The sequence below is a fragment of the Megalobrama amblycephala genome, linkage group LG8 (assembly GCF_018812025.1).
Source record: "Megalobrama amblycephala isolate DHTTF-2021 linkage group LG8, ASM1881202v1, whole genome shotgun sequence".
In the NCBI taxonomy this organism is placed as follows: domain Eukaryota; kingdom Metazoa; phylum Chordata; class Actinopteri; order Cypriniformes; family Xenocyprididae; genus Megalobrama; species Megalobrama amblycephala.
Window position 1 is genome coordinate 28,484,059 of NC_063051.1, and position 20,352 is coordinate 28,504,410.

General features: G+C 36.2%; 2 protein-coding genes across 6 annotated transcripts in view; one reads left to right on the forward strand and one right to left on the reverse strand.

The window, feature by feature from the left end:
* The window catches only part of slc44a2 (solute carrier family 44 member 2), a 24,300-nt gene extending 18,111 nt beyond the window's left edge, over window positions 1–6,189 (reverse strand). Inside the window, exon 1 of one of the 3 annotated variants that reach the window (XM_048200398.1) lies at window positions 5,981–6,184. In XM_048200398.1, the coding sequence (XP_048056355.1) occupies window positions 5,981–6,017 (37 nt within the window). In that variant the 5' untranslated portion in view covers window positions 6,018–6,184. Of the gene's footprint in view, window positions 1–230; window positions 384–5,980 lie in introns of those variants that run through there. The other 2 variants (XM_048200396.1, XM_048200397.1) reach the window with 2 other exon arrangements.
* Window positions 5,929–19,887, forward strand: gcdha (glutaryl-CoA dehydrogenase a). Of its 3 annotated transcripts, none has more exons than XM_048200401.1 (12): window positions 5,929–6,064; window positions 9,906–10,021; window positions 11,043–11,078; window positions 11,176–11,316; window positions 12,365–12,427; window positions 12,607–12,777; window positions 13,069–13,198; window positions 15,962–16,178; window positions 16,313–16,416; window positions 17,183–17,308; window positions 17,473–17,633; window positions 19,306–19,887. In XM_048200401.1, the coding sequence occupies exons 2-12, from the start codon at window positions 9,919–9,921 to the stop codon at window positions 19,377–19,379; spliced, it is 1,326 nt and encodes a 441-aa protein (XP_048056358.1). In that variant the 5' UTR covers window positions 5,929–6,064; window positions 9,906–9,918; the 3' UTR covers window positions 19,380–19,887. The 3 variants fall into 3 exon arrangements, with proteins under 3 accessions (XP_048056358.1, XP_048056357.1, XP_048056359.1); XM_048200400.1 differs by lacking the exon at window positions 5,929–6,064 and adding an exon at window positions 9,269–9,416; XM_048200402.1 differs by lacking the exon at window positions 5,929–6,064 and adding an exon at window positions 9,492–9,643.
* The last annotated feature ends 465 nt before the right edge of the window (window positions 19,888–20,352 follow it).

Here is a 20,352-nt window from a genome sequence, read left to right on the forward strand (position 1 = left end):
TACAGTCAAAAAGTTACACACAGCACCTTTAAGCAGAAAACAAGTTCTCTTTAAAAATAAATGACTAGTAGTAATATAGAGACGGATATGTTGCTACCTATAGTTTGTATGGTAATTTAGTTACTTAATAAATTCACACCAGGGCTGCATGTGAAAGTAAGCATATTAAGCACATCTTCCCAATTCTCTTCTGAAAATGCATTACAGCTTGAAAAATTTAAATGCCAAACCTCGTTTTCCATAATGTGTACCCTTTCCCATCAGATTGCCTTTTCAGTATTTTAAGTTTTAATGTTTGTTTCCGTCAGTCAGTCTGTGCACCACTTCCGAACTCTTGAAGAAACAGGAAACTAGTCATGTTTTCATTCTCAGTAATACGTCTTGACTGTCCTACCCGTGAAATACACTTCCTTTACCCTAAATGTGCAGCATATTTACATATAGAGTGAATATACAGTTAGACATATACATACATATTCATATGTTACATATACAGCTTTTTTACCCATATTTTAAAGTAAAATTCTTTCAATACAAGTTCTACAAATCAAGGTTATATCTGGGTGATTGTGATGTACAGGAGATTTATAGTGGCACTAGCGGTCAATTGTTAGTTTATTTCAATGTCATTTCAACAATTGTTGTTTTCATGAATGTGTACATGTTCAGTACAAAAAAATCCAGGTTACCAAGTGGCTGATCAATACTGAAACACCAGATGTCAAGCACAATGCACAACTTTCCACCATATAAACCCTTACATGCAAGTTAGATCAGTGACAGCTGTGCAGTTAAAAGCAGTGATCAACAGTGTCAGGGTATCTGGGGGGAAATTACAATTCAAACAATCAGATTGACATTTTAAGCGCCAAAAAAGAGGGAGCTATTTTCATAAAGGCAATCTGTAGTGCACAGCTGTTGTTTATGTGGAAAGGCATGTTTCTGCGTTATCAATTTGGTCTGTCTCTTCCACAGATTGTGCATTTTTTTCAAGCTTGATCTGATCAGACATATGGCCAGAAGGCAACCTACAGCTTGATTCTAATCACACACTTTGGCCCCTGTTTCAAACTGACCTTTTCCACCCGCAAAGTCACGTGATCTCCAAACACAATAAGGGGCACGGATATTTGAGATGCCTTTGTAGTTATAAGGGCATTGCTGCAATGTTGTAAGATTGCTAGGCAACTGGAGAGAAATGCATCATTGTCATTCTTGAACAAGCCTTATAAATGGTACAGACTGTAGGGCATCATAAGTAGGCACTTCCCATATTCTTAGTCAGAGATTGACTAAGACCTCTGGTGTTTATGTGGTTAAAAGACCATAATGCAAACCTGACAACAAGTCAGTTGAGCATGTGAGTCTGCTTCACTCCTGCCCAGACTCATGAAAATCATGTTACAACTTGTTATCAAAAGCAGAACTTTAAAATTCTTCAAATGAAGTTCAGGAATGAGACTGAGGTTCTAGAAAGTCTCAGGATCCTGATAAAGAGGCTTTACACTATTAAAAATAAAGGTTCCAAAAAGTAGGTTTCACAACGATAACAGAGAAGAACCATTTTTGTGCCACTGAAGAATCTTTCAGCGAACAGTTCTTAAAAAAAAAAAAAAACACTGTTTTCTTAGTGTGAAGAACAATTTAATAATCTAAAGAACCTTTTCCACTATAAAGAACCTTTTTTTTACAATGGAAAGGTTCCATGGGTTTTAAAGGTTCTTTGTGGAACCATAGATGCTAACAGGGCTCTCAAGTGTCACGCATTGAGCGTGACAGTCACTCATTTCGGTCTTTTGTCACGCACTCCCGCCACACATTGTATTTCTCACGCAGAAAAACTAATTATCATATATTTAATATGCCGCAGCGCCCAAAATGTATCTGGCCGCGCCGCTCTCTCTATGGAACCGGGCAGGAATCAAGCGCGTCTCGAACCTGCCACTTATCAGCCAATCAAAAAAAAAGAAAGAGGCTACACAATAGCCAATCAGAAAATAGCACTATTGTATCTGGGTAAGATTTAACGCAACAACCAATGAAAAAAAAGCATATCCTGGAATTGTTCACCATCATCCTCGTTCACCCACAGAGGAAACCACTGGAATCAAGCAAAGTAAGTCATATCTCCTGTTTTAAGTTACAACAAATCACAACTTGTTTGACACAAACAATGACAACTTGACTGCTGTTAGATAATCAGATAATCAGCTTCAGTTTTTCATGAGTGTGAACTTAGACAACAGTTTTACAGCCTGTTCATTGACACCTGCTCAGAACAAGTAGTCTAGGCCTAGTTATATTTGCTATCAAACGAGGACTGATTTTGTTACATTAAACATCTCTCTCTCCAAATAGTTTTAATAATTTTATAGCACTAAATAAATTAAAGTGTATTGCATCGTCGATGTTATAGTCACTTTTAAAATCATGTACATTTTATATCCAGGCCATGGACAGTGTTTCCCATACATTGACTAGACTGTGGCGGCCCGCCACATTCTAATTGGTCCCGCCACAGTCTCAAAATATGAATACGGATATGACGCGATATTTAAATTACCGTCTGATAATTGCGCTCCTTTATATGGCAAAAGTGGGAGTCATAGAGCAAAATAAGTAGACTAAGTTTTTGTGCACTATATTCAAAGTCATCTGAAGCCATTCCATAGCTTTTTTTTTTTCTTCCAAGAATTAGGCTACAATACTTTTTGCTGCTGAATTATATACTCACCTAGTTTACTTATTTATTTATTGGTCAGCTTATGATTATATATTTTTATTCATTTTTTATTTTTATCTATAATGAAGTGGTGTGTTTAGTGCATTCTGGATTGGTTAACAAATCAAAGAGTGACCATTAGTTCCACAAATACAGTCACAGGCTCCCACTAATAAATTAATTCAACAAAGGTAACCTCTTTTGCTACATATTTTTAATGGTTTAAATGTGTACTCTACATGTTTGACCACTTATGAACTCTCATCTAGCCTACTATATGTTGTGTACATGACTAATGTGCCCAACCATCAGCAATAAATAAATTACTTTTAGAGCACAAAATTGTTTACAAGAGAACAAATTTCTTCATTGATCTAGTCACTTAATTTTGCTCTTAGAATGCACTAGATTCATGCATTTAAATTTAAAATGTACAAAATTTTCCTCCGGGGGGGGCATGCCCCCGGACCCCCCTAGAACAACCGATGTCCACCCACTACAGTCTCACAAAATCCTGTGGGAAACACTGTCGATGCATTAATCATTGCATCTGTCTTTCAAAGGTGTCAGGTAAAAGGCAACTAATAAGCAGCACCTCATTCACCCTGAGGCCAGGTTACAGGATGCTAGCCCAGAGAAGGTGGCGAAAGTTTTTTTTTTTTTTTTTATTGGGGGGGGGGGGGGGGGGTGGAGATGTCACTCTTGCCTCTCTCCAAAACTTGAGAGCCCTGGATGCTAATAAAGATCCTTTTTATTAGGAAGTCTGAATCTTCAGCTGAATCTAGTTTAGGCATGTTGTATTGTTTAATCAGGTTTTCTCAATTTTGAATGACTCTTTTAAAAGGGGCTCTTCATTCATTAAGTATTATTATCCTTAACTCTTTTCTCAAGCAATAAAGTTTAGAAGTAGTAGCAGATTAAAACTGGATAAAACCCACTGAACCAGGCCCAGCTAATTTTCTGACCCATGATAATTAAAGGTGCAGTATGTGATCTGGGAAATGCTAACATTAGCCTGCTAGCATTGAAAGCATACGATCCCAGTCCCACCCTTCCTGCAATTTACTGTCCAAAGCCACGCCTCCTCCAAAACACATGAGCGCACACACACAGCTGCTCTAGGCAAAGCGCCACAAGAGACGGCGTTAAACTACCTCATGTCTCAAAGCACATAACAGTAAAATAATAATAAATGTAAAAAACTTAGAGGGCTTGTACCTGACTGCTGCAGATTCATTTCGGTGTTGATACTCTTGCCATGGACACACATAATTCCGAGTCTGACTGACCAGCTCCGGTTAGAACGTCACGGGTTGCAGTCTCTTAATAACAGTAGTTATGGCGTGAACGCAGCATGAGCTCATTGTTTTGATTCAGTAGGAACTGTAAAAGGTGGCTGCTGTTTGTTTGCAGTCTGAGGTCTGTCTGTATAAACTCTGCATAGCAGTGCTCTCTCCTATTGCGTCTTTGATTTTGAAATGAGCTGATGATCAATAAAACACAGTCCATATTATAGTTAACTAAAACCAAAACCATAAAAAGAATTTTGTTACTTAAAAAAAATGAATATTCTAAAAATGAAAATTCTGTCATCATTTACTCACCCTCATGTTGTTCCAAACCCGTAAGACTTTTGTTCATCTTCGGAACACTAATTAAGATATTTTAAAATTAAATCTGAGAGATTTCTGTCTTCCGATTGACAGTCCACATAACTACCACTCTAACGCTTCAAAACGTTCATAAAGAGATTGTAAAACTAATTGAGAAAACAACTGAGTGGTTTATTCCCAACTTTCTGAAGAGACACGACCACTTTATATGATGAACACATTGAATTTAGGCTTTTATTCACATATTGATCAGTGAACATAAACAGAAGCTCAACTAACCTGCTTCATGCGTGAGAACATTGGTTCTTGTGGAAGCTCAAACATGCTGCGTAACGCACAAGAATGAACCTCACAGGTTCTGACACGTCAAGCAAACATGCTTGAGCTTCCGTTTACCACAACTGATGTGAACATTGATGAATGTTTATATGCGAAAAAAGCCTAAATTCAATCTGTTCATCATATAAAGCGATCATGTCTCTTCAGAAAAATTGGACTGCTCGATTCATATGGAATAGTTTTATGGTCTCTTTATGAACGTTTTGAAGCAACAAATGGTAGTTGTGTAGACTGTCAGTGGAGGGACAGAAATCTCTCAGATTTCATTAAAAATATCTTCATTTGTGTTCCGAAGATGAACGAAAGTCTTACAGGTTTTGATACGACATGAGGGTAAGTAAATAAAGACAGAATTTTCATTTTTGGGTGAACTAACCCTTTACCTGAAACAATTGCATATTAAAAAAGCTAGTTGCCAAAGCAACATTTCTCATTTTCATTTAGCTTGATGTACTAAAACTGATATAAAACTATATAGGCATATCTAAATAAAAAATGACAAAAAACAAAACTAAATAAAACTTTAAAATTAAAATGAACAAGGAAAAAATATAAACTAATTAAAAATATTAATAAAAACGATAATAGTATCTCAACGATACAATAACACTGAAATGTAGTTAGCCTCCTTTCTTTTTATAGTAAATACTACCTCCTGTTTCTATTAAAGAAATAGTCTGGTTTTATAGAAACAACATTAATAGTTAGTTACCATCATAGTAGAAAGCCATCCAGGGTTTTACATGCGGTTACTATGATCTTACTACAATCTTAACAGTTAGAATAAATGTTGCATTTAGTTGACAAACACACACTCGTTTTTACAAACCTCGGTATATTTTCATATATTTTCAGAGCGATCCAAGCCACTGAAAATGCTCCTACAATCATTTTAAACATACTTCAGGTTTCCTATAATTAATAGGCAACATTCATGAATATTTATAATAGGTGTGTGGTAGTGAAGCAATGCGAGAAGCAATTCTATTTACATTTACTTATTAGGGCGCATAAAACAACCATGATGAACGCAGTAATTATTGGCCTGAGAGTAATTACGCCAGCCATGTGTTTCACCACACGCCTATTGTTTTCTTGTTACATCCGTCCAATTGTATCCTCTCTCACACTGGTTTAATGCAGTGCTTCATGATTTAAGTCGACCACCAGTGTGCAAGTCTGCGTTACTATTATTCTTCATCAAAATGCCTGAGACCCACGCCCCACGTATTAGTCATTGTTTCCATCAGAGGACCATCCCTACCACTTTCTGAAGGAGGAACCCTAAAAAATGTAAACGTCTTACCATATTTTGAATCCGGATTTTTCTCCTCCGGCTCCATTGCAAAGAAAGGATGCGCACTTGTGGCAGTCACTTAAATCTTTAAAGGTATTGTTGTCTAATCTTGTGAGGAATTGGTCATCAGTAATTCCGCTGCTCTACAGTAGAGGTGTATGACAGGGAGCAACACATTCTAACAGTACACGCATGACGAGGTGTTTCGTTTTTTCCGAGGAGAGAGTGTGAGTGCTGAATCCACCAATGAGAGGAGAGGAAAAAATGACAGACAGTCGTATCAGCCAATGAAACATAAACGCTCCTTCACTGAAAATCGCCGACGCTTGGCACAAAAAAAAAAACCTCAATTTGAGTTGCCTTTAATTGTAAATACAAAAGAAACCGACAAATTGATCATATAATACTTAGTCCTACCACTGACAAATTTTAAAAACATTAACTTCGAGTAAAAATCTCTTAAATTCTGAGTTTCTGTATGATAATTGTAAAATACGGTAGAATACAACATTGTTTCTAACAAATGTAGCATTTTGGCGCAAGAAAAACAAATTCATGCAGTTCGACGGAAAACTAGGACGGTTCCTAGAAATACTAATTAAACGAATGTTTTAACAATACTTACCAAATCTGATACTCTCTGATTGTCATGAATAATGTAATAAACAGAATCATGTTTCACACCAGGTGCAAAGTTGTGTAATTTCTTGGTAGGATCTACAAGCCAGCCACACCCTTTACTAAACCGTTTTTAATAAGTTAAAATTGTATAGCTAAATAAAGATTATAAAAATAATCATCGAATTTAAAGTTTTAATTTTGAGTTTTAAAATGTGTTTTACCCAGTGCTCGAATTGAAGGGGGGGGGGGGGGGGGGGTTGTGGTTAGTCTTGCTATATAAAAAATATTTATAATATAAAAAATTATAATATTTTTTATGTATAAATATATAGGCTATCAGTTATTTAAACAGGCTTACATGTGTGAAATATATAGGCTAAGCTATATATACATTTTCTGTCCAAGCAGTGGTAGGCAATAACAAAGAAAGACAAAGAAGATTTTTCATAGATATTTTTGCAGACCCAAAAGGGCAACTATGGCAAAAGCAGATTGACTATAAGCTAAATTTGAGTTAAATAATGACACTAGAGCAGAATATAGCTGAGTTTCCATAACTGATTCTGCTATTTTCCTGTTTATCACTGTGAAGCTGACACAATCTGTATTGTATAAAGGGACTTGAAGACTTGAAAAGCATATGACTTCAAAAAAACACTATAAAATAATCAGATGGCTTCCAAATTCACTGGAAGGACTCATTGTCAGATTCAGCAGTGGCACAGGAATAATTATTTCATAATGTCTCCGAAAGCAGTGATAAAGGGGCAGTCAGTAACTTCAAAATGACCTTATATATCTTGTTTATTTTATTTAATCTTCAGTTGTCAACCGTTCCTTTGCGCCACCTGGTGGTGATTTCGAAAATGAGTTTCACATACTTAAAGGCTCACTGAAGTGTCATTATTCAATGTGTTGACGTAATTTCAACCGAATTTCATTTGCGTCAAAGGAAAGCATATTTACACTGTCTGAATCATTCCATATCCTCTATATAGTGCACTATGTGCCATTCACCATGTAGAAGCTTCAGCATCTGTAAGAGTGTAGGAGGGGGCGGGACTTCAGATTCTAGAGAGCATTTGATTGGACCGAAGATTGGACGAGAAACTGAAGTGCGATGTGATGTCATGAAAATCAGTGATCCATTTTAACGGAAGTGAGAGACTGTAAGATTTGAATGCTTATATCCCCTAAATGCAAATTTTGATTTGGTGAAAGTCAAGTTTTTAATGTTGTTTATATGTCTATGTAGTTTTTAATATGCTTTAAGACAAACAATGTGCAAATTCATAAGTCAACACCATTGCTTAGTATTTTCTGTTTAAAAGTTTCAAAAACGCGGTTTGAAATCGCTGGTGTTTGTGACATCACAAACCACCTTGTTGTAACCAATCATGTCAATGTGCTGGCGGCCTTTAGCATATCATTATCCATGACTGCTCTGAAGCACAGAAGTCTCAAGAGAATATATCCTGGTATATTTTTACGTTGATATGAAAAATCGGGTTGATTTAGCAATATGGTGGGTGTATGATGTATAATACGATGAACTATATGCCTTTCTCCACTGATGTTCTGAGTTGTTCAAAGCATTTCTAAGGATACTGATTATCAGCATGCAGCTGTCTGACTCAGATGGCGAACGGGAACATGGTTTGTAACATTAGCAACACATTATTAGCAGCATTATTAGCAGCTGTTTGATAATGTAGTCAAGCAAAAGGCTAATCATTAATTACTGTCATGTGTCTGACATTGTAAAAAGCGATAGCCTACCATTGTGCAGTGTTTTCCTCAGTAAGTTGACGGAGTGGATCTCTGAGCTCGTGCGAGTGAGTGGAGGCGGGGCTAATTAGCATATTAATAGATTGGCGTATATTAAATGAAGAGTTACATTCAGCCAGGCAAAAAGAGAACGCAAAAGAGATAGAACTGTGAAAGTGTTTTCTAACATACATAATATAAAGCAATATTAACATGCTTCATTTTTTTTTACTATGGCACTGAGCTTACTTTTCTATATAATTTATTCATTACCCAATTGTAGGCTACAATACGTTAATCCCTCATTAATAAACACTTAATAAAAAAAAAGTTTCAAAAGTAATCATTATATACAATTTCAGCCTGAGCCAACACACATACGCAGACAAAACATTGGGTTTTATCTTCCTTTTTGTTACGCCGTTTCATTCTGTGAAGTAAATTAAAACAAAAGGGATCTTTCCGCTATTGATGATAGCCAAATATCAAATTGCAGTAACTTCTTAGTATTATTATTTTTTTTTAGAATATTTATGGATATCTCTGTTTGAAAATAGTCAAAACGGTAATATTTCCGACGACCCTGGCCCAGCAGTCAGTTTATGTTGTAACAGAGCAAATGCACTTTAAAAATTCCTCTCCGCTCACACGCCTCTTATAATCATCCAATCAGAGCGCGAGGTGCCCGAAAACGCCTTCGACATGCCACAGGATTTAGGACGTTGTCATCAGCCATTTTGAGTGTGGCATGTTCAAACTAACTTACTTTAAAATGTAAAATTAAAATCTCATTATTCGTTATTTTCCATATTTTGGTCATATAATCAGTGATATATGTAATTGTGTAGTGTAAAAATGATTATTAACGTTATTGTGGGGCGAACGCAAGCAAAGGCATTATGAAACTTAACGCAGAATCAAAGGCGTTATGAAACAAAACCACACAAAAGATGGAGGGTCCGTTCTTCCAATTTGTGCATGTGACACGTTCCTCCAATAGTTGAATATAAATAGTGTTACAGTAGACAGGGAAATCATCTGATCGAAGGCGGTGAAGGTAGGATTTTTAAAGTGTTTTTTTTTTCTTTTTCAGTTTGACTGCATGACGAATGGAAACAACAACTATCTGTTTATGACTAAATGTTGTAAATCTGAAATATAAGCTATATAGAAGATTTTGAAATCTGTACATGTGTCTAATATGAGTTGTGTAACCATGCGTAGACTACACTTATGCAAGAGAAAAAAAAAAACTTTCTAAAGGAAAAATAACAACTAATACAAGTAAGAGCTCACGATTTTCCTGGAATTATTACAGATAAAAGGAATGCTCATACAATGTTATTTTACTATATTTATGAAATAATAACAAAGTAATAACTCAAAACAAAAGCTAATAACATGTATTTAGTGTTTTGAGTAAAAAAATGGAACGTAAAACCAACAAACAGCTAATTACACAGGAAATATATTAAATAAACTTGTGTAAGCACTGTTATAATGTTGCTGTAACATTATTATTAACAATTTTTGTTACATTTTTCAGGTTTGAATACACCATGGCATTAAGAACAGCTTTATCACGCCTGTGGATGAACTCACAGCGATGTTCTCTGATCTCTGTGTCAAGGACCCAGGGCACTTCAGCAACTGCTGCATATGGTTAGATCACTAATTCACCATAACTTAACCATAACTTGGAATGATCATAACAATTGTGAGGAAAAGTAGACAAAACAGTAAACTGTTATGTCATCATCTAGCCCCTCATGACATTGTGTAAATGCATAGCGTGATCATCAATACATTTTAAAAACTTATTTTACATTCATTAGGCTTACACATTGATCAAATGACATCAAGAGGGATAATTTACATGTACTGATGTTAAAGGGTTAGTTCACCCAAAAATGAAAATTCTGTCATTTATTACTCACCCTCATGTCGTTCCAGACCCGTAAGACTTTCGTTAATCTTCGGAACACAAATTAAGATATTTTAGTTGAAATCCGATGTCTCCGTAAGGCCTGCATAGGGAGCAATGACATTTCCTCTCTCAAGATCCATTAATGTACTAAAAACATATTTAAATCAGTTTATGTGAGTACAGTGGTTTAATATTAATATTATAAAGCGACGAGAATATTTTTGGTGTGCCAAAAAAACCAAAATAACTTCAAAATAATGACTTTGGAGAATTATGAATCAGTGTGTCAAATCATGATTCGGATCACGTGTCAAACAGCCAACGGCTGAAATCACATGACTTTGGCACTCCGAACAGCAGATTCGATACACTGATTCATAACACTCCGAAGCTTCCTGAAGCAGTGTTTTGAAATCAGCCCAAAATCGGCGCACCAAAAATATTCTCGTCGCTTTATAATATTAATATTGAACCACTGTACTCACATGAACTGATTTAAATATGTTTTTAGTACCTTTATGGATCTTGAGAGAGGAAATGTCATTGCTCCCTATACAGGCCTCACGGAGCCATCGGATTTCAACAAAAATATCTTAATTTGTGTTCTGAAGATTAACGAAGTTCTTACGGGTGTGAAACGACATGAGGGTGAGTAATAAATGACAGAATTTTCATTTTTGGGTGAACTAACCCTTTAAAGCGTGGCAACTGCTTCATTGTGCTAATACCCATATCTCAAATTATCTTATTTTTCAGAGACAGACGAGCAAGTGAAAAAAACAGAGAAAAGATGTAAATATATTTGTTTTATATTTTCTAATTTGTAGTGTTTGAATTTGACATCATGTACTGTATTTGAGCTGAAATTAAAAAGCTTTCTGATTTATAGCTAAGGTGTATTTTAACTGGCGAGATGCTTTGGATCTGGACGGGCAGCTCACAGAGGAGGAGATCATGATCCGAGACAGTTTCCGCACATACTGCCAGGAGAAGCTCATGCCCCGCATCCTCATGGCCAACAGAAATGAACGTAAGTAGAAGAGCTAGTCACATCTGATGTATCAGAACAGGGGTCGACAACCTTCATGCATAATTAAAGGGTTAGTTCAACCAAAAATGAAAATTCTGCAATCAGTGACTCATCCTCATTTCATTCCAAACCAGTAAGACTTTCATTCATCTTCGGAACACAAATGAAGACGTTTTTAATGAAATTTCTGTACTCAAAAACTCTGATGCTTGAGAGATTGAAAAGAAGTCCATATGAAACGAGCAGTTTATTCCAAGTCTTTTGAAGAGACACGATCGCTTTATGTGAACAGATTTAATTTAGGCTATTATTCGCATATAAACATTGATCAGCGAACGTACATAAAGCACTCAAATTTGGAGAACAGAAGTTTAAGCATGCTTGCTTGATGCAAAAGAACCAATGAGCTTCATTCTCATGTACATAATGAATCCATTTTCCAAACTGTGTTTTTGTCTTATCCTGAAACACTTTGGTACATCTATAATAAGTGTTTATATTCTGACTATTTTATACTGGGTGGGCACAGCTGTGGAGTAGAACAGTACCTGCGTGACTCGTCATAGACATAAACAGAGAGAGGTAACTCTGGCTATAATGTTCTTCCGCAAGATGCATGCAGTTCTGTTTATTAACAGCTAGAGTGCCAAACGTTATGGACTGCAGCTCATCATATAAAGTGATTGATATTGTCTAAAGCGATTGCGATGTCTATTCGGAAGACTTGGATTGAGCTGCTCAATTCATATGAATTCAAATATATGGATTTCTTTATGAACATTTTGAACTGTCAGAGTTTTTGGTGAACAGACTTCCAATGGAGGTACAGAAATCTCTCAGATCTCATTGAAAATCTCTTTTATTTACATTTTGAAGATGAACATTAATGATGACATTTTCACCAATAATTTTCATATTTGGGTGAATTATCCCTTTAAGTCTTACTTACTTGGTTTTATTTTATTTTATTCAAAATGCCAAAAGGTAGAATGTCTAGATGAGAAAAAAAAAACCCTTTGAATTCAAATCTGTGACTGTGGTTCTTTAGATTTCCATCGGGAGATTGTAAACGAGATGGGAGAACTTGGTGTCCTTGGGCCTACGATTCAAGGTAAAATCAGGTTTTGAAATTGTTTTCAAAGGATCATCCTCATGAAAGTGGAAATAAATACAAACCACAGTCTCAGTTAACCTTAGAGCTTGTGTGTACAGCTTACATGTGACCCTGATTTTGTTGTCCATGAAATATGCCTGTAATGTATATTGTCTGATGTTTTTTTTGTGTTGAAGGATATGGTTGTGCGGGCACTAGTTACGTGGCATACGGTCTGATTGCCAGAGAGGTGGAGAGAGTGGACAGTGGGTACCGTTCAGTTATGAGTGTCCAGTCTTCACTGGTCATGCACCCTATCAATGCCTATGGAACAGAAGCACAGAAGCAGAAATACCTGCCTAGACTAGGTTAGTCAACTGCTTAAACTGCATGTCAAAGCATTGATCTGCTATAAAAGTGTTTACATAGTTCAAAGTTCCCGGGGTCACGGAAAACCAGTAATATCAGTACTGAATTTAAAATAATTTATATATCCCACTGATTAGTGGACATCCCAACCAATTCAACAGTGACTGGACAAATCATGGAAATTCATTCAAAATGTCCCCACCTTTATTAGTTGCCCTATGTAATAGTGTCTATGATTTTTTTTTTAAATATAAGTGATTATATTGTTTTGTGCCTTTCATTCTTCTCAGCTCGTGGAGAGATCCTGGGCTGTTTTGGACTTACAGAACCAAACCATGGGAGTGACCCTAGTGGCATGGAGACCAAAGCTAAATACAACCCCTCCAGCAGGACCTATACCATCAGCGGGGCAAAAACATGGTAAATGCCACTGAATTGTTTGCATAGTTCAATTTAGTCAGGAGTCTTGTCTTGGACACACTAATTGCTATACACTAACCACATAGCATCAAAAATTATTTTTTACAATTTGTTTTACAAAATAATATAGTCTTTTTGAAGAAGATATTATTGCAGAAGTGAAAGCAGCTTAAAATAAATGAGTTTAGAAAAGTTATAGTTTGTGCACTGTAAAGCAAACGTACTGAACTAAACATTTTATATTTTATACAAAGTATATAATTTGCAAAGTAATTTGGACTCTAAAATTGCTAGAAAATCAAAGCCATATGACTAACAAAATTGTGTTCCAAATTTGAAGTTAATATCACAAAAACTGAGCTTTTAAAGTACAGTTTGCATTTGATGATTACTAAAATATGCGATGGGGAAGAAAAGCAATCACAGAGCCTATCAAGTGTCCTGCTACCAGGACACTGACAGTTAACTGGCTATAACACAACATCCATTTTGTAAACTTGATTGATAGAGTCATCATTGGCATGGAGTTGCACAACATGTTAGTTCATCAGACGGTTTCTTATGTAAGAGATCTCATCTGAGGGCTGTGTACCTACGTCCAGATTTAGATTTTGTAACTTCACCCTCTACAGGGCATTTGTCCCTTGATGGTTTAGGAGGACACTGAAATCTGCTGACCATCTGTTTACTTAATAAGTCTGTATATGGCATGAATCTGGCTTGAAGATAATACATTTGCAGTTACATTTAATCATTTAGCAGAGGCGTTTATCTAAAGCCACAGTTGTACCACAGTATGAGTTTCAAGTATAAACTAGAGCTCTAAATGCCTTCATTTTGCAATCTAGTCCAATGAGCTTTTATTCAATGTGTTATCAAAAACTAAAATTTAAAATGAACTAAAATGAACTAAAATAAGCATAAAAACAGAAATTAAACTAAAATACATTTTTACTTCAAAACTAAAATAAAATAAAAATGGCCACAAATTTATTTTAGTTTTAAACAAAAGCTAATAACATGTATCACAAATGGCAGCACAAAATACTGAAATTACAGTTAACTGAAATGGTAAAACAAACTACATTTTTTTTTTTTTTTTTAAAAAGTGAAACGAATGTGTCATTCATTTATTTACAGTGCAATCGAAAATCATGGTTTCCGGTTTAAGCAAATAACACTCCATAGGAAAAAAAAAAGAAAAAGAAAACAAATTGTTTATGGTGAAATTAAGTTATAAAAAAGCCAAAAATATTATATTAGCCTACATTAAGTAACATTTTGGTTTATATCTAAAGAAAATATATTGATTGCCCAAAGTATACTTCAGCCGCCACACTGTACGTGTGGTGTAATTTTCGTCATCAGGAGATTCTGCGGACATCTGCGTACACCATCCGCGTACAGCTCAACTCCACTTTTAGACATAGACTCGCATACAAACGTCCTTAAGCACTTCTCCCACAACCATTTTGAAGTACATTCAACTTTGTCAAGTGAGCAAGGGAAGTTTATTTGGACAGACCCTCGACCCCTCGATTTTGACAGACAGACTGAGCGAGTCTAACTCAATATGTACGCTTCAGTGTCACGTTTGGCACAGAGACAAAAGGTAAGATCCATGTGCAGCTTTAATGGGATAATCCAAACAGGCAAGGGTCAAAATCCACAGAAACAGTCCATACAAAAACAAGAAAAACACAAGGAAAACCAAAACAGAGAAACCAGAAACCATACATGAAAACACCATAACAAAAGCAGAAACAAACCGGGTATAAATAGACAGACACTAATGATGAAACACAAAACAGCTGGTGCAATGAAGGGATAATGAGTCCGGGAAGTGGTTATGGGAAATGGAAGTCCAAAAGTGAAAACAAGACTCCGGATTGGAGTGCCCTCTAGTAGCTGATTAGGGCACTCCCACTAGTGATCATGACATTCAGGCAGATCCGTAGACCACAATGCAACATTGTTTGAACTTCACAGCAGATCATGCTTAATTTACTCTACTCTAATTTACTCGACTCCAGTGTATGATATTGGAGCTATTTTGACATTTAACCGTATAATACTTGTAGCTACCTTGAGCTGACTGTTATAGTTTATTGTATTGTAATAATTTTCGTTTGTGTAATTTTCTCCAACAGCCCAAGCATACATACAGGCCTATAGAATGATGTGTAAAACAAATTCATAAGGAAAAAAACTAATAATAAATCGGCTCCATTGTCCACTGCTTTAGGGTGTTGCATTTAAACACATTGCAAGGGTTCTGCCAGTAGTGAGCACTCGTGCAACGTAAACAAAATCCGAGTGGATGAGATGGAGGGAAGTTATCGAGGAAAGGGCAAAAAAATTGGGATTGAGGGAGAATGTTGAGACAGAAGAGTCCACTCAGTATAGTTGTGATGTACTATGCATTTGATGAAGAAGAATGCGTAAAGAGCGATACAAAACAAAGCAGCATATCCTTCTCCGTTGTTTTTAGTTTGGTTCTTGTTGGCTTGTTCAAAGTGCTACTTTTCTTCTATCCTTGTGAGCGAATGTTCTGTAAATGACATGACCTCTGATGTCTGGTAGAGTATAAAAAATCAGTTGTATTGTGCATGTGTCAAACTTGTCTATCCAGAGAACTAAATTCAAAACTATAATAACTCCACATTGCACCACATAAATCTTAAACACACAGCACAGGTGAATGATAATAAAAACCTTCTCACCAACACCGTTTTTTTTTTTTTTTTTTTTTTCTCTGAACAGGATCACTAACTCCCCGTATGCTGATATCTGTGTGGTCTGGGCAAAATGCGAGGATGGCCGAGTGAGAGGGTTTATCCTGGAGAGAGGAATGAAGGGTTTGAGCACCCCTAAGATAGAGGGCAAGTTCTCCCTCAGGGCCTCAGCCACTGGGATGATCCTAATGGATGAGGTTGAAGTGCCAGAGGAAAACCTGCTGCCTCATGTGTCTGGCCTCGCTGTGAGTATGTTACTGAACAAACCCCCAACCCTAAATATGAAGACAGCATATTCCCTGGCAACCACACAGATACTTATTTACACATTTTAATCCGCTGATACACTGCTTGCGGTTCTCTATGTTGATTTTTGTAGGGTCCTTTTGGCTGCCTGAATAATGCCCGTTATGGCATTGCATGGGGCGCTCTGGGTGCTGCAGAATATTGTTTCCATGCCGCCCGCCAGTACACCTTGGACAGGTGAGCAGTTTAGCGTAAGGTTATCAAATTAAAAGAAGTGTATTGAAGTATTTGTAGAACTATATGAATGTGTTGTGCAAAATTCCAAACAATTTGTAAAAGGATGCATATATGAGGAGTAGTAGGAGTTTTTTGATGACCCTTTAGTTTTAGCTTTGTTTTGCACTTCATTTTAATAGTCCTACAGTGGGACAAATTGATACAAAAATTACATGTATGCATTATAATTGTAATTTTTTTTATAATATTAGTACCAATTTTGTTGAACATATTGAAGTAGCATGTCCTACAGCAGAACAATATGCTTTAATATTTAATTTAATTTACAAGTTTGGGGTCGGTAAGATTCATTAATGGTTTTTCAGAAGTCTCTTATGCTCACCATGGAAGCATTTATCTCATCAAAAATACAGAAAAACAGTAATATTGTTAAATCTATTCTAATATATTTTAAAATGTAATTTATTCCTGTGATGCAAAGATGAATTTTTAGCATTACTCCAGTCTTCAGTGTCACACGATCCTTCAGAAATGATGCTAATATGCTGATTTGCTGCTCAAGAAACATTTCTTATTGTTATCAATGTTGAAAACAGTGCTGCTTAATATTTTTGTGGAAACTTTTTTTCAGGGTTCTTTGATGAATATAGAAGTTTGAAATATAACTATTTTGTAACATTATAAATGTCAAATGAATGAGTCCTTGCTGAATAAAAGCAACAACAACAAACACAAACTTATGAAACTTTTTTATTTTACCATGTAGAATCCAGTTCGGAGTCCCACTGGCCAGAAACCAACTCATACAGAAGAAGATGGCAGACATGCTGACAGAGATTACGCTCGGGCTGCAGTCCTGTATACAGCTGGGTAGACTCATTGACCAAAAGAAGTGAGTCTTCCTTCTCAGTCTTGATAAATGCTTTAATGTGTAACAGGTTATGTAAAACATTTCAAGGAGTGCAGAGCTCACAGCCTTGTCAAAATACACCTCAGCTGTCTCATTCCAAAAGAATCCTGTAGCTCACTGAATTTTCTCACACATTTCTCCAAAAGTTACGCACCAGAGATGATCTCCATGCTGAAACGGAACTCATGTGGTAAGGCCCTGGACATCGCCAGGCAGGCCAGAGACATGCTGGGAGGAAACGGCATAGCAGACGAATACCATATCATACGCCACGTCATGAACCTAGAGGCCGTCAACACATACGAAGGTAAAAGGAGAAGGAAAATTTTTTTAAAGTGCCCCTATTATGCTATTTTAAAGGTTCCTCATTTTTTGGAGGACACTTTAAATTCCTCATAATATACATTGCAGCATCACCTCTTTTCTCACAGTGACTACGTTTACATGGACAGCAGTAATCTAATTAATGACCTTATTCTGATTAAGACAATATTATGATTAAGGTGTTTACATGAGTTGGCTTTATAATATATTTCTTTCATGTTCCCGTTTTACATGTTATATAACATAGATCGATTAAAGGCAAACGTCATTACGTCCCCACGGCACGCCGTCCGACGTTCTCTACAGAATTTCATGTATCACCACACAGTTTGTGCTATATACAGTTTTGGGTGTTTCATTTTGAATCTTACAAAAGCTTCAAGTGCAGTTAATTATTTGACATGCAATATACGTGCAAATAGATACGGAGCCCTGCACATGACATGCAAAAAAAAAAAAATAAATTGTGCGCACGATTTACTAATTAAATTCCCTCGATTTATAAATGATATGCGCATGATTTATAAATTGAGGGAACAAATTAGTAAACCGTTTGCACGATTTAGCCTAGGCTACTATTTATTTTCCCTCTCATGTGAGGGGCTCTGTAAATATGGTATAGGTGTATAGGTGGATACAAATTCTCCAGCAACAGGCCTCCTGTACTTTAATTCGGCAACTTTCATTCATTCCACCACGACAAACTCAGAGGTTCTGGATGAGAGATGAGGTGAGAGGAATTTGATTTGTGGCTTCTTGCTTGAAGCTTGCTCTCTTGTTTGCTGTCAAAACGGTTGACCACTGCCATGTGTGTATGAGTCCTGTAGCAAAGTGCGGCGAAAACTGCCACATGACGTTAATAGTGTGATTAAGGTGTGTACATGTCTACAATGCACTCCAATAATGCGACTAAAATAGGAGTACTCCACCTGTCTTAATTCGATTTGTGTTTACTTCGAGTATGACTTTAGTCAGATTAAGGTAATAAAACATTGCTGTTTACATGGTCCTTTCTTAATCAGAGTATTGTCTTAATCGTGTTAATATCGGATTACTGCTGTCCATGTAAACGTAGTCAGTGTCTGAAACGGTTCAATCAAGGATCCGGTCTCTCTAAACCCCTCCTTTCCTTGAGCTTTCTTTGCTCTGATTGGCCATTACCGTATCTGAATTTCAGCTCCGGAGCTTTCTCAGCGAACAGTAACTATGGCATAAGTTTTACCGGATCAATTTGGAAGTGCAACACAAACCAAACTCTTCCAGACCTCAGCTACAACTACAGAGTTTGAGGGTGGGTCAAAGTAGACGTCGTTCGCGGGCACCCAATGAAAACCATATGCTGGCATTATGCAAATATGTTACAAACCTTCATAGGTAGGCAGGAAGTAAGACTGGAATTACTGACGACTCGTTTCAGGCTGTTCGGTTCTTTCATTTAGGAGACAGTAACTCTATCTTTAAAACTTTGCAGACCTTTTATATTCACAAACAGCTATATTTCACACTATATGAAAGGTAATGTCTGAGAAAGCATAATGAGGCACTTTAAATGAAAACGATACATTTGGCCAGCAGAGGTCAGAATAGGCTTAATGCAAAGATAATGAACTTCTGTGAGAGGGTGTATTAATAACACAACATTTTCCTTTTCACAGGCACTCATGACATCCATGCTTTGATCTTGGGCAGAGCCATCACTGGACTCCAGTCTTTTACTGTTGGAAACTAAACCCATATTTCTCTCTTAACATGGGTATAATGGACTTTTGCATCTGTCTCTGCAAGGGAAACTCTTTATCAACATCCATCCATAAATGCTTCTATATGTGCTCAAATCTTTTGCTTTGTCAGTGGGTCCAATCTCACATCTGCTGTTTCTGTGGTCAGGTGCATATCTATAAAGGGAAATAGATCTTCTCTCCAGGGTAATGGTTTGACATTCATTAAAATGTCATGTTACTGAGACAGTTGCGTTATGAAACGGTTTAGGATCTTGTCATCAAATTTTATTAGTGAAAGTCATTTATCCACATTATTCATTGGAAAGTGGACAACAATAATACTCATGAGAACTAAAGGATAAGAGATAATTCATAGCAGTTTCAAAATACTGCTCTTTAGTTAAGGATGCCAGACATCCTGCTCACACTTTAGAGATCCAGTCTGACTCACTGATCATTGTCAATGACTCTTGTTAATTTTGTTGTATTTATTGAATAAAGTGAACATCACAGTGATTCTATGCATTCATTCTGATTTATGAGTGCTTTACAGTCGAACCAAAAATTATTCGGACACTAGATATTATTTTGTTATATATATATATATATATATATATATATATATATATATATATATATATATATAGGACACTATAGTTCATGTATGTAAGTGAGGATAGCAAAATAAAGTAAACTGTGACATATTATACCCAAATATTATTATTATTATTCATACAGTGGACTACCAGTAAAATTAATAAAAATTTGGGACCAAAAATTATTCATACACTTTGACCTGACTGTGTTTTGCTTAAGTGTTATCTGACATAATTAAGATAAATATTTTCAGACACAGTTTAAAGGGTTAGTTCACCCAAAAATGAAAATAATGTAATTTATTACTTACCCTCATGCTGTTCCACACCCGTAAGACCTTTGTTAATCTTCAAAACAAAAATTAAGATATTTTTGTTGAAATCC